At 36.6% G+C, this 22,806-nt stretch overlaps 1 protein-coding gene across 3 annotated transcripts in view; it reads left to right on the top strand.

Annotated features, from left to right (window-relative positions):
- The window catches only part of LOC5567762 (sodium/hydrogen exchanger 9B2), a 121,671-nt gene that overhangs the window by 56,108 nt on the left and 42,757 nt on the right, over positions 1–22,806 (top strand). Inside the window, exon 1 of one of the 3 annotated variants that reach the window (XM_021853399.1) lies at positions 14,428–14,572. The exons of 1 other annotated variant lie outside the window; for it this stretch is intronic. In XM_021853399.1, the coding sequence (XP_021709091.1) occupies positions 14,548–14,572 (25 nt within the window). In that variant the 5' untranslated portion in view covers positions 14,428–14,547. Of the gene's footprint in view, positions 1–14,427; positions 14,594–22,806 lie in introns of those variants that run through there. One more of the 3 variants, XM_021853392.1, reaches the window with a different exon arrangement.

Raw genomic sequence — 22,806 nt, 5'->3', positions numbered from 1 at the left:
GCTACTTGACGACGTCATTCCTATCCATCTCGAACAATTTTTTTTAAAAAAAGGTCTAGTGGTCCAGATGGTATATGGTACGATAGGAGTGACGTCACATGTCTACAACCAAATTAGATGTTTACAACAGTGAAGAGCCTGTCTTGTTAATTTTTATGCCGTGCATGGCACCCATTTTTATGGAGCCCAAAGAGCATTTCTCTTGAAGAGACAAATAAATAAGCTTTTTAGTTTAAATGCAGATAGGCGTTGAAATCATACTTTGTCGCTGTCGCCGAAAACAATTGCATTGATTTGAGGGAGCCTTAAATCTAAACGTATTGCCATTTACTAAACGCGAAGATCTAATAGGGATCGATTTCAATCTGATGGATCTGGAGGGATCAATTTTCCTTTTCGATACATACTGAGCAGAAAATCCGGTAACGTTGCGTTTACTTATTTATATGTAAGGCAAGCAATAAACAAGTATCATTCGTGTTCGATGTAGAGTTCACGTAATCTTTACCGCAAATTGAGTTCTCTCTTATCCACGGATCGCATCAACAACCAAAGGTAACTCCTAGATCATTTTGCTTCCCTTCCTGTGGTGATTGTCGAGATTCAGAGGTATTCTCGGTCTCTAGTAGAAACAATCACCACACACTTACATTCTTTCCCTATCCTAACTGACTGGAAGGACTAAGCCGATGCCGTTTTTGATCTTTTTGAACTGTTGAAACGTATACGTTGAAGACAATAAGAAAGCACTTAATCAATTGGGTCAAAATACCGACATTCAAATGTATAGTCAGTCTATGGTAAGTTATACGTAAAATACACATTTTGCAATTCGGATTTAAGCGTTTTCGCATTTTTTTAATTTGAACTTCACTAATGCTTTTTGTGCTGAATGAAAATTGTTAAGAACTATTAAAGTCGACTCTCCACATCTCGATAACGAAGGGTCCACCGAGATATGGAGAGACCAAGACATAGAACATTTTTAATGAATTTTTAATGAATACTAGATTAAAAATCACTCCGTTACCAAATAAATTAAAAACAAACAGACGTCATGTCGTCATCGCAAATTATTTTGAGTCCCTAAAATCTAGTCTAGTAACCTTTGATACAGGTATGTTCCGTTTTTATCAACATGATCGGCAATTTTCAGTTGATAAAAACGGAACCGTGACAAAAACGGAATAATTTTCTTAGACAAAATATTTTACAAAATTTGAAAACGAAATTGCTGTTTTGTTAGAATAATATACATTTTCATCATATAAATGTACAGTATTGTTGTTAAGGAGCTGTGAGGAGCATTAAGATTGTCCATTCTTATAGGTTCATAACGAAAGTTGATTGCACACTCCTATCAATCAATATGATTTTGTAAAAAAAAAAATCTCGGTCAGAATTTCAATAAATGTATTAAAGAATATTAAAACGATAATCACATAAATGTCCTTTGCATAATTATGTGCATCATATTTATTAAAATAACTACAAGGAAGTGGATCAAGCTGATTATTATTTATTTTTTTAAGAAGAACAAGAAACAATTTCTTTTTCTACTGTTCATCTTCATCCATCAGCTTCTTCTTTTTCTTTATGAAATTACGTCCCAACTGAGAAAGAGCCTTCTTCTCAGCTTAGTTCTTAAAAACACTTCCGCAGTTATCAACTGAGAGCTTTTTGCCAAGGTACATTTTTTTGGCTGTTTGGCCACACCTGAATGGCGATTAAATGTGGAGTTAGGTTGCGGAAATTTTGCAAACTGAAATCAATATTTACAGTTTTCTGTGCTATGAATTGCCAAAATCTTATTAGTAAAATTATAGTGGTGATCTTTTTTAAGCTATTACTACCAACTTCGACAGGGATGCACTAATCGCCAATTTAAAACAGCGCTACCATCGCTTTTTAGCTTTACGTTAGATCACGAATAGGCTTACAATAAACTTACCTAAAGTTCTAGTTTTTGTTAAGTAAAAATAGTATTCAATTCTTGTGGTTCCGTCAAACTTCGTTTTGCCATCAAGTAGGCTGCTGAAAAATGACATGCTATTTCCCATACAAAACGACAGATTCGTTTTCAGTTATTTTTCCAGTTATTCCAGAGAATTCTTAAAATTGTTTCCTTCACTCAAACACCTCAGAATACTTGACCAATGCAACAGTGAAATAATCATGTAAGTCTATTAGCCCGTTCTTAAGCCATTTTGTGACATGCAAACACAATTCCATTTTCATTTATCAAAAACACAAAAGTGTACAAACTCTAGAACAAGCATCATTAAATAGGGTCCTAAAGCTCTGTCCCAATTTTATTACCAAACGCCTAAGTTTAGGGCAGAAACATATGTTTACTCAATTTTTAAATTATTTTCATTGGTTCAAGTTTAGAAAACATTTTTTTACGATTTTTGAGATTTTGTCACACCTTTGGTTTAAACTCAAATGTATATTATGTTTTCCGTCTACCTTCCGAAATGTTAGAAAGGAACTACCCCACACGGCAACGCGGATCTACTCACATCTGAGTTGTTCTAACGCAAAACCATAGTTGAGACCAATAATCCAAATTTGGCTAAATTTCCAAGGCCTCAATTAGGTACTTTGCCTTTGAAGCCATAAGAAAAATTTTAATTAAATTTGGTTTGATTCAACGCAAAATTGAGTTCATTCAACCCAAGCTTGAGAATAATGCATTTACCCAAATTTGCCTTATTGGGCCAAACTACCCATTGGGTAGGTGCAGCTCTCTCTATTTTTGACAACATTGGTGGGGAAGAGAGAGATTGGGTAAAGCCAACTCCAAAAAAAAAACTGTGAATTGTTTTTTTCTTCGTGCAGTGTTAAACCTATAAGCCCATGAAAAATTTTTGTCGACAAAGTGAACGTCAAACATGATAAAAAATGTCAAGGTTCATATATGTAACCATTTTTAAAATTGAGGTTTAAATATGTTATAGCCGTTATTTGAGCTGGAAAAATTGCTAAATTAGTTGCAAGAATATGCTCTTTCGTATTACTAAATGAAAACAAGAATTCATTAAACATATAGGTATCCCATTAGAACTTTTTTGTAAGAAACTCTTTTTTAAATACTTGTTTTTAATTATGAATCGTGGTTTACGGCTAACCAGCCGAGTGGACATTTAACAACTACCGAAAAGCTAAACATTACATATACTTTGCAATTGAATTAAATGGACAAATTGATGTGAAGTTTTGCGAAAAAGTAACACGTCTTCTCGGTGAGAATCGAACTCACCACTCCATGTTCTCTAGTTAGGGCGCGTTACCCCTACGCCACGAGAGGACTCATGGACGCAGAAATTTACCTGAATACGATTTCAGCTCAAAAATCACTTGGTCCTTTTTCGCAAAGTGCACCTCTTTCAGAAGGCATTCATGACATACATGAGATCGTCCATTAATCACGTGAGGGGTTATGGGGGGAGGGGAGTTTGAGATATCTTACGTGCCATTTAAATTATTTTTAATTTTCATACGGTCGAAAAACTGTCAAAATAGGGTCTTAAAGCCCTGTCCCAATTTCAGTTCCATACGTTTAAGTTTAGGCCAAAAACACATGTTAACTCAATTTTTTATGTTTTTCGTTTGTTTGAGCTCAAAACATTTGTTTTTTTTGGCACAACCCTTGGCTTAAATTCAAATTTTGGGTGTATTTTGTTTTCCGTGTCCCTTCCGAAATGAAACAAATCCAGTGTTAAAACTAAAATCCCTGTGGTGTTTTTGTCGACAAAGCGAACGTCATGGTCATGATCAAAAGTGTCAAGGTTCATTTATGGTTCCAATTTTTAAATTAAGTTTAAATATGCTCTAGCCGTTATTTGAGCAGGAAAATTAGCTAAAGTAGTTGCAGTACATGCTCTTTCGTGTCATTAAATAAAAACAAGATTTCTTTAAACATTCAAGGACCCTGTTAACTTACATAATTATTGGGGCTGTCCATCAAATTTACATAGAAAATTCTTTGATACCATGTTATATAAGAAAAAGGAGGGGTCTCTGCAACTCAAGTGATATGTCTGCCTCTGATTTTAATTTTCTAACTGAACAATTGAATCTAATGATTCATGCAATGTTCAAAGCCAGCACTATGACTGAAGCAGTCCAAGTAGGTGTAAAATTTACAAATCAAATTGTTATTGGATTACGTTTTTCTAATTGATCCAAATAATAATTTAAATATTTTAAATTGGAATGCTTGAAAGAGGATGAGCTGTTTAATTTTCTTACAGCTAATAACGTTCATATAGCAGTTATTGGTGAAACATATTTAAATCCTGGATCTAAACTCAAAAGAGATCCTAACTTTTTTGTTTATCGTACTGATCGACTTGATGGGGCATGTGGGGGAGTTGCGATCATCATTCATAGGCGTATAATACATCAACTGTCATTTGAAACTAAAGTTTTTGAAACTTTTGGTGTTTCAGTTGAAACACAGCTTGGTAAATATACTTTCACAGTCTATTTGCCTTTTAAATGCTCTGGACAGCAAGTTAATTAGCTCCAAACTGACTTGCGAAAATTGACTCGCAGTAAGTCAACATTTTTTGTCATTTGTGACTTTAATGCCAAACATCGGTCATGGAATAATTCTCAAAGTCATTCCGATGGCAGAATTTTATTTGAAGAATGCTCTTCAGGATATTTCTCAATTCAATACTCTGATAGCCCTACGTGATTTTCCTCTTCCAGAAATCCATCTACGATTGATATGGTCTTTACCATTCAGAGAACGAGCATTCCAATTTAAAATATTTAAATTATTATTTGGATCCATTAGAAAAACGTAATCCAATAACAATTTGATTTGTAAATTTTACACCTACTTGGGCTGCTTTAGTCATAGTGATGGCTTTGAACATTGCATGAATCATTAGATTCAATTGTTCAGTTAGAAAATTGAAATCAGAGGCAGACATACCACTTGATGTAGATGTTACCTGTGGCGGCAGGGTTTTTTCCATTTGATTTGAAACAAGTAGAATGGGTACTCATAGTACGAATAGAGGAAGAGTTCAAATTACCTGCTACGATTTCGGCAAAGAATTTTCCGTGTGTAGATACATTCGAAATTGAAAGATTCGAACGGCTACCCGACGGATTAAAATTAGTTTGTGAATGAGCATGATTATGATCTTCCTGATGGGTATGATTCCTAATCAAGCAGCGATCATTAACTGAAAAATGAACATTGTTCGATACTCTACCAGGCAAATTCCGGAAACGACCGTTATCTTAACGGATATTATTTTTTATCTGCCTGGCACGAGCCTCGACGACTCTTCTTCGCGAAGGGCAATCTCAAAAATTGGACTTATGATTGCCCTTGCAATTGGCGCATATGAACTTATCGGTATCTTCCTTCACTGGACAGACCCCCTTGGTGTGAGAAGAACCTCCGCAAATCATGCATTTAGCATCCATGCGACAATTTTTTGTGTCATGACCACACTTTTGGCACTGACGGCACTGAGTGGGGTTCTGTTATAATTTTCTCCAGGTTTCTAGAAATTTCCCCATGTCACATGGACATCGAACATAAGTTTTGCTTTTTCTAAAGCTTAAATATTATTGAGTTTTTTGTTGTTAAAGTGAACTAAATAATATCTTTGAGAAAGCCTTTTCCGAACAATGCCAGTTTGGGTTCTCTTTTTCATAACGATTACTACAAACAAGTGGATTTTATTTTCGTGTAGCTTTATCGGAGGAGTGGAAGTTTGTTTTTTTTTTCTCGGCTTTGAACAGTTTCGCATAATGATACTTTCTAACGGTGAAATAGTTCGACGACATCGTTGTGACCACCAGCTTCAAAATACTACACGGATATAAAAAAAAAACCGGTGAGATTTTTTCATGATGAATTGCGTTATTTGATTATATTTCCAATGGTATTAGGTACCGTGGGGTAATTGGATACAAAAAAATCAATAGTCACCTTCATTATTATGTACGGCTAACGTGAATAATGTCATTCACAATTTTTCTGTGGATTACAAATGATGGACTAATATTCTTCAAATCGAAATGTATTTCGATTTTTCTGATTGTTATGTATTGAGTATGAGGGACTTAAAAATTTGCGCCAAATGATCCACTTGCCCCACCAAGGTGGGGTAAGTGGATCACCATTAAAAAAATCGGTTCTCAAAACAAATGTGGTGTAATTATGTATTGTAAGAATGACATTACTCTCGTACATATTATTAGTGCAAGTTATGTTACATTTTGATACTTTTTAAATTGAAAAGTATCTTTATTTTATCAAAATATTATAAGAAATATGTGTACACTTATTCACACTAAAAAAATATTGTAACTAGAATAATTTGGAGAAAAATCATCTATTTTATTCTCATAAGTATTGTAGACATTTTGTAGGATTATTCCTAAAGATGTTTTCGAAAAATACTCGTAGCTAAGAAATAATGGTTACATTTCTTTTTGCTTAACAAACTGAAATCTTTTTATTCTATTCGTGAATATAATTGTACCATCCGTCTAGAACAATTTATATTGTTAAATAAGGTACGATGATATGCTTTCAATTGGTAAATTTGTTTATTTTGCTCTATCGCAATTAAGCTTAGATAAACCACGAAAAGTTTTGTTTGAATTTTGAAATATTCATTATTTTATTTTTTTTATATCAGAGAGATTGAAAATACTTTTAAGTGGATTTATTCAAATTTTCTATGGAACTTTGACAAATTTAAGCTAGGAATGAAAAAAGTTAAAGGAAAGGGATGGTACACAAATTATGTCACGCTAAATTTCAACTTTTTCGACCCCCCCCCCCCCCCCCCCCTTTGTCACACTTTTTGTATGGGTTCTCCGAAAATTTTGTAAGGCTTGTCACGCTTGGCTTGACCCCCCCCCTCGGAGCGTGACATAATTTGTGCATGACCCCAAAGCAACATTTCAGCATATTCATACTTATTCATGTTCGCATAAGCAGTCTGCTAATATGCTATAACAATGCTTGATCCATTTACCCCATTCCATTTAAAAGTAGGGGAAAGTGTACCATGCTCAATTTATCTGTATTTATTTATAAAAATCACACATTTTTCATTGTGATTCACTCAATTAGTACTGAAATGCTCAGCATGCGTTGAAAAAACTAATAGTATTCGATTTTAGACAGAGATACAATGGATTTTTGATTGATAGAAAACAATTTTGAAATTAATTGATTTTTGCAGCTTACAAGTTTGCTTGTGTTGGTGAACGTGTTTTACCAGTTTTGCAGTACCGTCGTTGAGGGTGAGAATGGGTCAAAAAAGGATATGTACGAATTATTTATTGAATAGCTTTCGCAATTTAACTCAAATAAACTTCAAATTTGGTGTGTATGTACTTTGATGGTACATTAACAACTGTTCAATAAATCAAAGAAAAATATTTATTCACTACGGCACTACAAGTGAATGAAAAATGACCCAATCTCACCCCATAGAGGGGGTGACATTGGGTCACTGTAATAGAAATAACTTGTTTTTGAAAATATGATTGCAAAATCATTCACAGCTGAGAAATATTGATGCAAACAAGACGAAAAGACACCTAAGAAGTTTCACAAGTATGATAAACCAACTTAAAAGTACGATTATACCAAAAAACTGAAGAGCTATGAGAAAAAAATGTAACCCCAGCATTTATTGTCAAGTTTCATACATTTTCTTGTTTTTTCTCCTTCAAATTATCTTCTCAGTCTCATCTCCATTGCCATAAAGCCTATTCAGTGCCCCCAAAGGTGGAACTGGAAGAGTGATTATTTTGAACCTTCACAAACAGTTAAATTTCGGTGCGATATTTCCGGTATTTCAGCGATCAAACTCATTTGTACCTACTTTCGTAAGATGTTTCTATGATATGAAAGTACAAATAAATAATGAAATATGAAAAAAAAACATTTGATAAAATTTTACGATGTTGCTGCGCACGAAAAACAGTTGCTGGTTTGAGTAGTTGTCAAAATGCGATGCATTGTTATTAAATACACGGAATCCATAAGTAGACTTGTTTGATGCTTCAGCGATGCTGTATTTAGAAAGGAAAAGGATCTTAATGATGAAAGAGTAAACATGGCTCCATAAAACGACAAAAATGTAGACTTGTGATTCTATTTACCATCGTTCTTGCATGACCCAATATCACCCCCATTTTTAATGCTTTAGACACTGTACCGAAAAAAATTGAATTTCTGTGGAAAAATCAAATAGATTCCTGAAAATACGAGTAAAATGTATTGAAAAGACATCCAACCTTCTACTAATATAATATCAAAGGTTAAAGTACATGCGTGATACTTTGCACAGGAGATATTTATTGTTGTAAATTTTCCCTAGTTTCAACACACAAGTTTGTTGATATATTAAACAAAAACTAATATATCTGAAAATGTATATTGTGATTAATTATGAGTAATAATATGTTCTCTAACATATGAGTTATTATTTTTAGCAATATCAGCATTATTAGCTGAAATATTTCATAAATCATATTTTTCCGTGTTGACCCAATCTCACCCCCTAGACCCATTGTCACCCCCATCGACGGTAGTATAGTGTGGACGTAAAAATATAACCTGAAACGAAGCAATGGTGCGAAAACATTCAACATTTTCAAGTATTTATGCTTAATATGGACAAATGATCCACTTACCCCACTGATACACTTCCCCCACTGTACCTTATGCATTTTGAGTTGGGTAGGACCATCAGGGCACCCGATTGAAGCGAGATGGGTAGGAATAGTGAAACTGTCAACTTCCTTTCTCTAACATTTGGTGGAAAAAGGGCGGGCTCTTCTTCCCATCTATTGGGTCTTTCTGACAAGCAAGGGCTTGATTGTACGACTGTTCGTGTGAACTTACTTTTCGAAGGAGATTCTTTTTCCTTGCGTAAGTGTCTCTGCTTACGGGTCCGCCATTTATTTTTGGCCCTTCAGACAGGAGTATGATTTAAAACGAATAGTCATACAATCCTGAACAAATTGTTATGTTAGAACAGACCATTGCTACCGGTGGATACCTTGCTACAATAGATGGCAGCTTATATCATCATCAATATTGCCCTGTTGCCTTTCTGACTTCAGCTAGATTGAAGAGGTGCGTTCACCGAACTGTTCACCAATGAGGTGCGTCTGACTGGCATCCAGCGGCTGGATAAGATATGCTCATCCCCGGAGGCTACATCTTAGATGGCAGCCCCATCACGGCGGATAAGGAACCTTAGGACTATAGGTATATATAGCCACTCCCAATCAATCAATCGCCAAATTGAATGTCAGAAATTATTGTAAGCACACTATACAGACTACACAAACAACTTGGCAATATATATATCACGGGATAACAGAAGGATAAGGTGGGCATTGAAAGTTTGCAATGGATTAAGGAGAAGGGTGGTGGATAAGTGGGTGGCTCAGCAGAGGAGGGGAGGGGCTTAGAGGTTAGCTACGGGGTCTGATGGATAAGATAGTTCTTTCCAACATGAACCACCAAAGTGTAAAGAACTATTCCCAAGCAACCACAAGTTCGGATAAAAGGGCATGTTTTGGCTTAATCAGCTTACTTTTTAAGTAATTAACCGGACTTTACAGTTTATATAAAGTTCGTTTAAGTTTGATGTTTACCTTCAAGTACAAAATAAGTTCAATTCGAACTTGTTCTGAACTTTCAAGTTGTTGATGAGTTCATGAGTTACTCTTTTGAGAATCAAGTTCATTTAATATCCGCAGTGATCTCTAAATCAGCGAGAAAGTTTCACTGAAACTAGATTTATACCAAAAGTAAACTACGGAGTTCACTGCTTAAGTACATTCCGAACTATTGGTTGCTTGGGTTACAATCAGTTAAAATTCAGTTAGTCACTAAAGTGCATTATATAGATAAATTGTGTTATTTATCGTGGATGATAATCCTTCGTTAAAAAGGATTCGGTGATAAATTACCAGCGAAGTCAGGTATGGAATATACTCAAACGCCATTGGTCAGACCCAGCCCTAAGACCTCCAATTCGTGCCACAATAGGACCCATTGTTGCTTCTTAGCTTAAGCCCAGGGAAAATCCAAGCCGGATTTCCAGGCACTCCGCCGTAGGCCCTCCCCGGGTCCATCTATAAGTAGGAGGCACGCCAACCGGCGGCCATCTTGTTGGGAGACACCACGCCACCCGTTCATCCTCGAGAGCCACCCCATCCGCATCGCCCGAGTACCCCGTAAGCTGGCCAGCAACTCACACTACACCATACACGCCACACAGTAAGTGTAATAAAAATCTAATTTAAGTGATAAAGTGGCGTTGTCTTACTTTGGGCACTGATCAGTACCACAGCGAAGAGCCGACCATGGGAAAAGAAGTGGTTGTTACCCGCCCCAGACGACTTCCGTGGCCGTGATCAGAAGTCAGGGGTACCCCGGTGACAAGGCCCATCTGGCCGAGTCATTCTAGATTCGAGATTGTTTTATAACAATTTAACGGCAACGACTTTTAGCGCGAAACAACGGACCTAGCCCAGCAGGGTAACCCGAGAAGAAAAGAAGTGGTTGTTACCCGCCCCAGACGACTTCCGTGGCCGTGATCAGAAGTCAGGGGTACCCCGGTGACAAGGCCCATCTGGCCGAGTCATTCTAGATTCGAGATTGTTTTATAACAATTTAACGGCAACGACTTTTAGCGCGAAACAACGGACCTAGCCCAGCAGGGTAACCCGAGAAGAAGAAAATAACTACTGAATACCAAATTGAGGTATCCATACCAGATAATTTCCAATACTTAGAACCTGAATGAGGTATGAATGAGCCCATGTGCTCAGAATTTTTAGAGAAGTCAATGGGCGACCTCTGGCAATTTTTCTGGCAAAAGTAAGTTTCCCATAGTAAATCCCATACAAATTTTGAACGGCTGGCGCTAAAATATAGTTTCACCGATCGAGCTGAAATTTTGCACAGTTGTTATGGGACCCAAATGAAATCCAAAAAGTGGAATGGAGCGAGAATCTAAATTTTGTCCCATGCTAGTGAACACGCTCCTCGGCACCGTAGAGTTGGATTTCTTCTTACCGCCCAAACTTACGCTGCGCTTATGAAGTTGGAATGAATAGATGAAAAAATAATCGTCGCCACGAAGAACACGGATTCGAAACCTTACCATAGTCCCGGCTTATGCGCCATATGATGCTGCCGAATTGCATGACAAAAAAGAACTTTTACAGTCAACTCAATGCTGTCGTGGATAAGGTTCCGAAGGGTGATATCAAAATCTACATGGGCGACCTCATTGCAAAGATCGGATCCGACAACTCGAGCTATGAACCCGTCATGGAACGCCATGGTCTCGAAGAAATGAGCGAAAACGGAAAGCTGTTGGCAGAGTTTTGTGGCAACAACGAGCTGGTGATCGGGGGTTCGCTCTTTCCCCATCGTCTGGTTCACAAGGTCACGTGGGTCTCCCGTGACGGCTTTACTGAAAATCAAATCGAACACATCCGTATTAGCCGAAAGTGGAAACGGAGCCTTCTTGATGTGCGGAATAAACGTAGCGCTGGCATCGCATCCGACCATCATCTTCTCATCGGCGAGGTGTGTCTGTGCATTACGCGGATTCGTCCACAGGAGGAGAGAGTCGGACATCGATTTAACACACGCCGACTGGAAGTTGTCACAACGATTATGTCCTTCGTCGATTAACTGGAGACTCGTGATGCAAACATTTCAGAAGGAGGCAGCGTAGAAGAGCAATGGAGAATCGAAATCAAGAATGCCTTCCCCAGACAACCAGAAGTCGCATAACAGTTTACGAACACAGTCGTTTACTCATACAAATTGCATCACATCCGCACTACTTGGTGGTTGAAATCGTTTCATCGATGAGTTTCCTCGCATAAAACGCTATTTTACGAACTCATATGTACATTTCGTTTCGTTTGGTATACTCGTACAAAGTAATTCGGATCAATCCGTAGCAGCTGTCAAATAAATTTTGTTATCATAAATTAAGTCGCATAAGAGTATAAATTAGTTCGCAATAAAATCTACATACTCGCATTGAATGCTATGTTTCATCATATAAAATATGCACTTTTGTACGTATAAGGCCTTTTCACCACATCTTATACGTGAAATATTGCACATATAAGCATCGCATAACGCAAAAGATGATTTCATTATACGTGCATTCTGGTTGACTGGATCATCACAACCAGCGAAAATAATCTGGGTGAGCTACCCACTCGGAGAGGACAGTGGATCATCGATGAAACCTGGAGGAAGATAGAGGAGCGGAAAGATGCCAAGGCCACGATAGAGCGGGCGAAAACCAGAGGAGTCAAAGCATTTTACCGTCAACGATACTCGGCTCTAAAAAGGGAAGTTAAATGCTAATTTAGGTGGAACAAATGAGCGTGGGCATTTTCCCTTGCTGACGAAGGTGAGAATGCCACAGCAACCGACGTCATTCGTCTCTTCTACAATATCTAACGACGCCTTAGCGGACAAAGATGAATACGACGATGCCCGTGAATGACAAGACTGGACACTGGACCGATCCCACTGATCAGCAACAGCAACTTTTTCAAGTACCAACCCGGCCACCAACACCTCAGCATGATCCACCAAGGGTTCGGCATATTAGTCGTTAACACCGAAGCTCCATTACTGCAGGAGATAGAAAGAGCCATTCAAAGTATGAAATCTAACAAAGCCCCTGGGGTCGATCGCATATCATTAGACCCCGCAACATCCGCTCAACTGTTACATCAACCATTCAGCCATATCTGGGACACCGCGACTTTTATTCACTGACTTCGAAAATGATTGCAATGCAGTGGGCAATTGACGTATAATCATGTTGATTTTTTATGTGTTTAGCTCCAACTCTTGTCTCAGCTAGTCAAGTAATAAATAATAACTTAACTTAACTTATAACACTCACAGTGATTTTCCATTCATAATTTGTTGAAAAATCATATTTAAGTCCAACCGTTGTAAAGATTAAATATGCAGTCATACATATTTTATAGATTTGAAATAAATGCAAGAAACGAGCACACCAATTAATCATTTTTCCTCGATTGAGCAGCCAAAATTCACTTTCAGCTTTGCTCTAAGCCTACAGACTGACTGAGAACTCGTACAACGTGGACCGAATATAATTGGTCCTGATTGCGTCGCCCACAGGTACATGCAATGCAATCGAAAGACCACACTCTACTAACGCGATTCTTTTGTTCGCACTCGCACCACGCAGACCAACCACGATTCTTTAAGCCAAACCTTAAATTTTCAAGAGCACAAAACTAGAAACTAGACAACGGGTCAAGCTGAAAACTTAATCGATTGGTGGCTCGCTGGTGGCGACCAGGGAGGGAAGCACCGATACTACACACGAAATATAGAACAAAGTTTGTTTGAACTGCAAGATAACTCCAGCTTGCCAACAACAATCAAGGCAGGCTTGGGGAAAATCGCTAGTTTTCTTTTGTTGTGTACTTTCGATCTTTCCTGACAAACATGGAAAAAGGGCCACAGTTTTCTACGCACCAAATATTAATTTTCATTGGAAAAAGTAAAACCATGCGTTTTTCGATACTTTATATTCAATCAGTTGAAAGGTGCTCACGTGACATTACTTGCATTATGTGCATGAATTGATTTTCATTCAATTTTTGTCACTTTTGATGAAATGCGAAAATGTGTTCTAATCAGTTACGCGCTTTTTCCATGTTAGTTCAATGTTTGAGATCTGGGCACACAGTGACAGTTCGTGACAGCGGAATCCCGGCTCACTATGACGTAAAGAAATTTTGTATTGGTTTCTCCCTCCCAGGTGGCGACCAATCGATCAATTTTTCAGCTTGATCCGCTATCTGGTTCTCTAGATGTGTGCTCTTGAAAATTCAAGGTTTGGCTTCGATGCATCTTCACCTCAAGCATACTTGGAATGAAATGCAAATTATTACCCATCTGATCAAATTTGCCCCAGTGATTAATTTGCCCCTGGATTACGCTATCTAATTTATTAATATAAAGCGATCGGTTTTTGAACAAACCCTATATTCTTCTCAATCGAATGTCGGCGATATATGAACTTTTGCTACGCTTTATTCAAAGTATTCAAATCTTACTTATCCAAGAGAAACACATAGATCAATATGAGTATTAGATGAACATTTTCGCCGGGTTCTTTATCGAGTACAGCTTTTTTATTGACATTATTTCTGATCACTAACAGTGAAATAAAAATGCAAAGTTTACCTTAGACGATTTTCACGGTTGAGATAAAAAAAACAGATAAGCTGAACAATCTCAACTGCTATCATTGCATCTATATGGATATTATCGTAAAGAAGCACTGATGTTTAGCAATATTGAACGCTCTGAAACATCTTTTCCTCTCAGTAGTATTACAAACAGCGTAGGGTATGTTTCGTTCAAGTGATTGTTGAAAAAATGCATTCATAATTCAGTGTGGTGATCTAAAAACCAAGTGCATAGAGTGACAAACAGTACTGCTATCGATGAGCAGATTAATTCCTCCCAGGAGTAAGATATCAGATAGTGTCGGTGAGGCGTATTCTAGACATAATGATCTGAACATCGGCTTGCTGTAATTGCAGATTGACTATTTTCAACTGTTAAATCCATCTTTAGCAAAGTTACAAATCGTATGACGAATTACATATTGTTGTAACTAACCATACGATTTGTAACCCACTGAAGATGCCCTCACAATAATCATTATTGTCTCAAGTAGAATATGCTAGAGTGTTTTTGCCGTTTTCCTTCTATATACAGGAGTGAAATTGGAATTTCAAAACCAAGAGCGTTACGTTGGCATGAAATATTTTAAACATTTATTACTTTTTGCTGGCTTAACGGAATTCCTTGATTAGCACCTCAAACGATAGACAAGGCATCAAAGGTTCATGTCGCACACTGGGGCAGATCGCTGTTTTCGACGGCCTAAACCTCTAGTACTCTAGATATGCACCCTAGAGGTTTGGTGTCTTCGACGAAGTGTTTTGGAATAACTTGTACTATATTTTGACACATTCAGATTTGATCTAGATAAGTGAAAACTGATCTAGATCATTTTTATCTTTTGATAGGAGCGTCCTAGCAAAAAAAATTCTTCTGCAAAGTTGTTCATTGAGGCATTTTTGACATTTCTTCGGAAGACACTTACACTCTATCACTGACGTGGATTACGATATATGACAATTTAGTAAAAACAGTCAAAAAATCGATTTTGACCATATTTTCATAAAAAAAATTTTTAAACATTTTTTGTCATCAAGTATTAGAAGCTTAACTATTAGTAAATTTACATCATTCACTAGCAAAAATTTCAGATTTAATTATATTTTTGGTAAAAACAGTCTAAAAACAGTGTTTTACAAAATGAAGCGACAGATGGCGGCAGCTAATTTTTTGTATACGACTAGTCAAGAACATAAGTTTCATTGTCGCGAAGAAAGAAAAGTGGGGCCACGTGGGGCTTTTTTGTTGTTGTGGTTTGAAAATTTGATGAAAATATGTTAAAAAAAGCTTATATTTGTGAAACTTTTCATGAATTTATATTTTTCAAATGTATTTCTGAAGCATATTGCATGTTGACGAAGTGTTTTGAAGAAGTCATCTCTTTTCTTTCTTCGGGACAATGAAACTTATGTTCTTGACTAGTCGTATACAAAAAATTAGCTGCCGCAATCTGCCGCTTCATGAGTTATCCTGGATTTTGTAAAACACTATTTTTAGACTGTTTTTATCAAAAACATAATTAAATCTGAACATTTTGCTAGTAAATGATGTAAATTTACTTTGTTATAGTTAAGCTTCTGATACTTGATGACAAAATATTTTTAACATTTTTTTGTATGAGAAAATGGTCAAAATCGATTTTTTGACTGTGCTAAAGAAAAGTTGACGTCATTTGCTTTTCACTCTCCGCTTGGATCGCATCTTAGCAGACAACAGATCGGCTTTCTCTGATCGGGCGTGCCTGTCAGGCATATACATCGATAGCGAAGGATCTCCCCGTTTGTCTTGCTTCGCTCAAATCAAATTGACCGTCAACCGACCGAGAGTAGATGCCGTCCGAAGCCAAAGCCCTCACCGCTGCTGCCTCCAAGAAGAAGAAGAGAAAGCAGTCCACAGGAGCCATCGCAGCCCTAAACGAACGGAACGTGTCCTCCCTGCAGATGATCGAGAAATTCATCGGCGTAAACTACAACTGCGATGTTGGCAAGATTGCAAGATTGGCAAGAGTGAAGTGAGATCCCGGGAAACTGTGGCTGTCACTGGCATCCGAGAATCATCAAACCTCATCGGGCGACCCCAGTGTCCGTGTTCAAATTTGTCCGTATTACTCGAATTCAACAATTCAATCAGCCCTTTTCAGGGTCAACAAATATGTAGGGGAAGATGATCCAAGACGCACTGATGGGGTTATATGGCTCACTTCATTCTTTCATACCTAGAACGTTTCAATTTGTATTCTTTGCTAAAAGATGTTAAAATATGTTTACCCAACACAGTTCGAACGAAACGTGTAAATTTCTGAGACATATAATGCACATAATTGGAGCGTGAAGTATCATGGATATTTACATGATATGTCATGTAAACTTCAATTATATGTCATGTAATCCAGCAGGATCCCGAGTGGTTACATGACATATAACACATTTTTACATGATTTCAGACTTAAATTTACATGACGTTATGTTTACATGACATAAATGAAGTTTACATGACGTGTAGTCTTCATTATTTTTAACTGTGAAGAGTTGCCGCTATAACCTTTAGACATAAACTCATAGATTTTTCCTCAATTTCTCGGTAAAATTCAACTTTTTTCACTTTTTTGCTATATATTAGGGTTTTTCGATGATTTCATTACGGAATAAGCGTTTCCATACCACAGAGCAAACTCATGGAGAAACTTGGTTGCTCACTACTAGTTCTCCATACTAAATGGCATTCTACCCCATCCATTTGGTCATATTGAACCACCCCCAGTTTTAAACCAACTTTTCTATACGATTTAATACCGTAAAAAACTCAAAATTGGGAAATATTTTCATGATGGTAGCTGGCAAATATTGTAAAGTTAATGTAAGAACTTTGAATGGCGTTAAATGAGGATCTCATTAGGAGAAAACGACACAAATCCTTAAAGTGGCATTTTGGACCATTTGACCCTACTAAAGAGTTATTTGTGAAATATTTCCTAATGTGTTTACCCCATGGTCCAAGACGCACTGATGGGGTAAAATGGCTCACCTCATTAAATTATTCCTACAGCGTTTACATTTGTATTCTTTGTCAAACGATGTTAACATTTGTTTACCCAAGAGTAGCCGCTACAACTCTTGAACATAAACTCATAGATTTTTCCTTAAATTCCCGGTAAAATTCATCATTTTTCAATTTTTTGCCTAAATTTTAAGGTTTTTCGATGATTTTATTAACAAATAAGCGTTTACATACCACAGAGCAAACTCATGGAGAAACATGGTTGCTTACTCTTAGTTCTGCATACTAAATGGCATTCTACCCCACCCATTCGGTCGTTTTGAACCACCCCCATTTTTCAACCAACTTTTCTACACGATTTAAGATCGTTAAAAAACTCAAATTTTGGAAATGTTTTCAATGTGGTAGCTAGCAAATATTGTAAAGTTACTATTAGGACTTAGAATGGTGTTAAAATGTGGATCTCATTAAGAGAAAACGTCACAAATTCTTAAAGTGGCATTTTGGACATTTTTACCTACTTGCTATAATCTCTTAACACAAGATTAGTCGCATGCGTGTACTGAGTACACGCACCCTGAGAAAAGGTCGCTTTTCATACACAACACGGATTGTACGACATTTCCCAGAACGGCATTCACCAGAATGAGACATTCCCCAGAAATCCATTCCCCACAATAGGACATTCCCCAGAATGGGACATTCCACAGAAAAAAAAATTGGAAGAGATTTTTGGGCTGTTAAAATTTAGGTAAATGGTAAATAGTAAATAGTAAACAAATTTAACTGAAAAAATCGAGGAAATCCAAATTATAGTTTTCATAGTTAACGACAGCACTTTCAATTTGTTGCAGTCTTCCATTTAATAATTAGAAATCTTTGGAACCATTTATTAGTTAGAAATTTTTAGAACCGCTTGGACGATTTTTATATATTTTGACATTTTTCTCCTTACAAATTTCGAGCTGCTTTAAACCCTCCTTAGAGTTGATAGATTCTGTTCAAATATTTACAGTAGTTTATTGTAGTCTGACTAATGTGGGCCAGTGTAATTGTGATTCATTAATCTACATAATTACGAAGACAATAAACCTAGGAAGAACAGCATAAGTTCAAAAGAAAGGATAATTTGCTATGAAAGCAAACAAAAAATCCATCAATTAATTCCATCAATTTATATTGTACATATGAAGCATATTACACTAATTATTTAATAAGAAAGAACAGCCAATTTTAAAACAAGGAAGAATAACTATGAAAACAAAAAAAAATCAATAGCTTGGGTCAAGTTTGATTATAAAACATAGTATGACATATGTAAGAGTAGCTTATTTTGAACGGTTGTGCTACTTTTCTCCAAATGACGGTTCCCCAAATTTCGTTTCCACGAACGCCAGTTCCCATGATGCCAGTGTCCCGAATACCCTATTTCCTCGAATAGCCTAGTTCCCCAAAAAGTATTTAGCTCTTATAATTGTCATAACTTGATGACTATTTTTTACTATTCTTTACTTGATTTGCGGTTCTTTCGAGTTTTACCATCATCGGCATTTTTTGCAAAATGTACTTACATATTTAGTCGAGGATAACCTTATAATCTACATTATCTTCTTCTTTTAATTGCTTATCATTCTTTCTAGTTCAGCACCTAGTTCCCCAAGACTATTCTTGTACCTGTTTGAACTGCATCACTTTTCAGGGAAACGAGTCAATCGTGGAAATGTCTTTTGGGGAAATGGGTCATTTGGTAAGCTGGCATTCGGGGAAATGATATTTAGGGAAATGACAGTAGCAAAATCATGTTCAGCAGATGTAAAATTGTTAAACAGTATTTCCCCTTAAGATTTTGGTTGGTGAACCTCGTACACAATTATTTTGGAATTTCGAACCCCCATCTTTCGTCTTTTGCCCGTACAAACGTTTTGAAATTTGTATAGACTGTGGTCTTTGGCCAAACCATGCACCCCCATAGATGACCAAGTGGTTTATGGACGGCCCCAGATGGTTTGCCTGAGAAAAGAGAAGCAAACACTCGCCTTTCAAAATATTTATTTTTTGACTCCATCCCGATTTTATTTGCTTGAGATCCATAATAATAATTTTGACCAAATAATATTTTGAGTTAATTGACGCCTGTGTCCGGAATTCGAAGTTTCTGGGAATTCTAATCAATTCAGCAGGTACATTTTTTAACGACAGTAAAACTAAATAGGGTGGCTGATCCAATGGTAGTTTGTGTACCAATAATAGTGGTAGTGCGGTTTCAAGCGTGTTGTAGGCAATTTTTATTTTTATGTTTATTTTTCTAATATGGCCCTTGCTAAATTGATATGAATGTGTATAAAATTTGTTTGGAAAATAGTAAGGAAATAGTAGAAAACAATTAAAAACCTTAACTTTTTTGCTCCTTTGCATAGGTAATAGTAGGACGTTCCTATAATAGTGGGTTTCAATGGGAAATCAATGTAAACCACTATGATAAGAACATCCGTTAGCAAATACCACTATTACTGGAACATGTTCCAATAATGGAGGAAATGCTTTTTTGAAATATTCAATGATTTTATCATTCCAAGATTATTTTTTACGTAAAATAGAATAGAAAAGCTTTCATATGACGTATTCAGATATGAAAAACGAGCTTCCGTTATTTTCTGGCGATTTTTTATTCCTCAACCCGTTACTATTGTCACTATCACTGGTACAGACGCCCTAACCAAATTTATTTTTTCCACTCTTTTATAACGCATAAAAACGATTCTGGGGAATGGGATTCTGGGGAACGTCCTTCTGGGGAATGTCGTTCTGGGGTTTGGCTTTCTGGGAAATGTCCTACAACCCACAACACGAACGAGGTGGTACTGGAGATGGCTGAATGCGCGACCGCTCTTGAGTTAAGGTGCAAGAAAAAATGGCTCAAAAGTCAGAACTGAAAAAGCAGTTTTCTCCTTTTAAAACAATAAATTGATGAAAATAAGAACATACAGCCTTTTTATTTGGCAAATAAAAGGGCTGTGTGTTTTTATTTTCTTCGATTTGTCTATTTGAAAAGAGAAAACTGCTTTTTCAGTTTTGTCTTTTGCGCTATTTTTACTTGGGCCTTAATTCATCTCGTAGCATCATACAATATCTGATTTATTACGAATAATTGACAATAAAGCAATTTGAGGATGTTTCCGAGGAAGCTGCTGCAGTGCCGTCGATTAGAGCCGAGTGGTTAGAGACCGCGGCTACAAAGCAAAGCAATGCTGAAGGTGTCCGAGTTCGATTCCCGGTCGGTCCAGGTCTTTTCGTAATGAGACTTTCCTGGACTTCCTTTGGGCATAAAGTCTCATCGTACCTTCCACACGATATACGAATGCGAAAATGGCAACTTTGGCAAAGAAAGCTATCAGATAATTACTGTGGAAGTGCTCATTGAACACTAAGCTGAAAAGCAGGCTCTGTCCTAGTGAGGACGTTATGCCTAGAAGAAGAATTGACAATACGGCAATTTAAAATTTACGGTGGTTATGACGATATCGATGACTGGGGCACTTCTCCGAACAGAGAGCTCCTCACTGTTCTTAAATTCACAAACCATTACATTCTGCATTATAACTAAAGGAGGGTTGCAATTATGACAATTGAATTAAATTAAAATGCAGCAAATCACATGGCGTAGTAAACGTCATACTGTCGTGTCTTGTGCACAACCCCCACTGATTTTTTACTACTTTACTTTGAAACCCCAAACTCGGAAAAAGCCTACCGCACTGTTGTTAGAGTCTGACCCAGAATTGATCGATGTTGTATCCATATTAGTCCTACGTCAACCCCACGGTAATGTAACAGACATTAGCCACACCATTTTTTTTTTCAAATATCTATATATTTGAAATCAACCCATATTTATTTTAAGACTCCGATCTCTTTCAACGACAGTTGTATGAGGTCGTGCGAAGAAACGGTCTTGAAAAATTATCGTTTTAACATTTTTTTTTTTTAGAAAAAGAATATCTAGATATTTATTTAGATTCTTTCCCTAATTATTGTGTGTTTTCGTACAATAATTGAGTAATCGATTGGAATTCGGGAATATTCGTGGAAATTATGAATTTAATTGGGAGTTCTGATAGTCAAAAAGGAAGTCTGATTTTTTTTTTAAATTCTGAAATATCGGTAGGAATTATAGGATAGCAACATGCACTCTGGAGTTTTAGCCGTAATAAAGGATAACGGATTGTCGTAGAGTGGAAATTTTAATGGAATTCTGACATATACAAGTTTTGAGATTTCAGTGGAATTTTATGGAAATCTGTAACAACTTGAGATTTCCAATCTTTTGTATTCTGTAGAAATCTCGGAATCTTTTATATTATTTTTGTTTATGGTCATATCGGTCATGCGACTCGAAGGTAAAGGGAATCTGTCGAAGATTTTTACAAATGATGAAATGAATAGATAGATAGGCGTCGCAAGGGACCGACAAGATTGAAATTTTATTAGGTAGTGAAAATTAAGCAAGTCATCATAGAGTCAGTAAGCATCGAAGCGTCCTGTATTTGCCTAACATCTCTACTGGAGAAGTATTTGCTCAAAGCTTTGGGCTTCCTACCTCTGCACCAGATCCGGTTTGACAACATCTAATAGAAACACTTTTTAATTTATACCCCGCTAATTTGCACATCGTTCAGATTAAAAATTGTTCAAACGTCATTTCGCTCATGGAACGGAGAAAAAGTGAAATGGAATGCTGTGGAACGGAACGCAGAATCAAAACAAAACAGTGAAAGAGATAACCAGAAGCATGGTTCTATGGTGACTAGATGTTCAAATTAAAAATGAACCCCGATGGTTTGCATTAGGTACCGTTCAAATTCCTCCCGAAAACAAGGTGCATATTAATGGCGATTTCAATCAACGTAATGCAGATTTCATTCCTAATTTTGAAAACGAGAGTATTCTACTCCCTGTTGTTGGCGATAACAAAACTTTGCAATTCATTTTTGACAAAACTGCATCCTTAGGCCTCAATCAAATAAATGACGTAAAAAATTAACAAAACTGTTACCTAGATTTTTTATTGACAAATATGCATGAAGATTTCTGTGTAAGTGAGTCAATTTCACCATTATAGAAAAATGATGCGTTTCACACGGCAATAGAATGTTCTATTTTTATGCATATTTATCATACTCCTCACGAATATGTGGATGCGAATATTTTCGATTATAGTAGAGCCAATTATACTAATATTAGACTAAAATTATTTACGGCAATTTGGCAATCTGTTTTGAGAAATCAAGTTAATATTGAATGTGCAATGGAAATCTTTAACAATTTATTGTGGGAAACCATTAGGAAGGAAGTACCTGTTAAGAAGAGATGAAGGAATCACAACTCAAAAAATACAATTTGGTTCAACAAGCAAATGATAAATTTGAAAAATCGAAAACAAAAAGCTCACAAAGTTTACAGAAGATATAAAAAACCAGACGATTTAGAAAAATATTTGGTTATTTGCGACCAACTCAATT

Source organism: Aedes aegypti, chromosome 1 (genome assembly GCF_002204515.2).
Source record: "Aedes aegypti strain LVP_AGWG chromosome 1, AaegL5.0 Primary Assembly, whole genome shotgun sequence".
Taxonomy (NCBI): Eukaryota; Metazoa; Arthropoda; class Insecta; order Diptera; family Culicidae; genus Aedes; species Aedes aegypti.
This window is presented reverse-complemented; position numbering and strand designations above follow the sequence as displayed.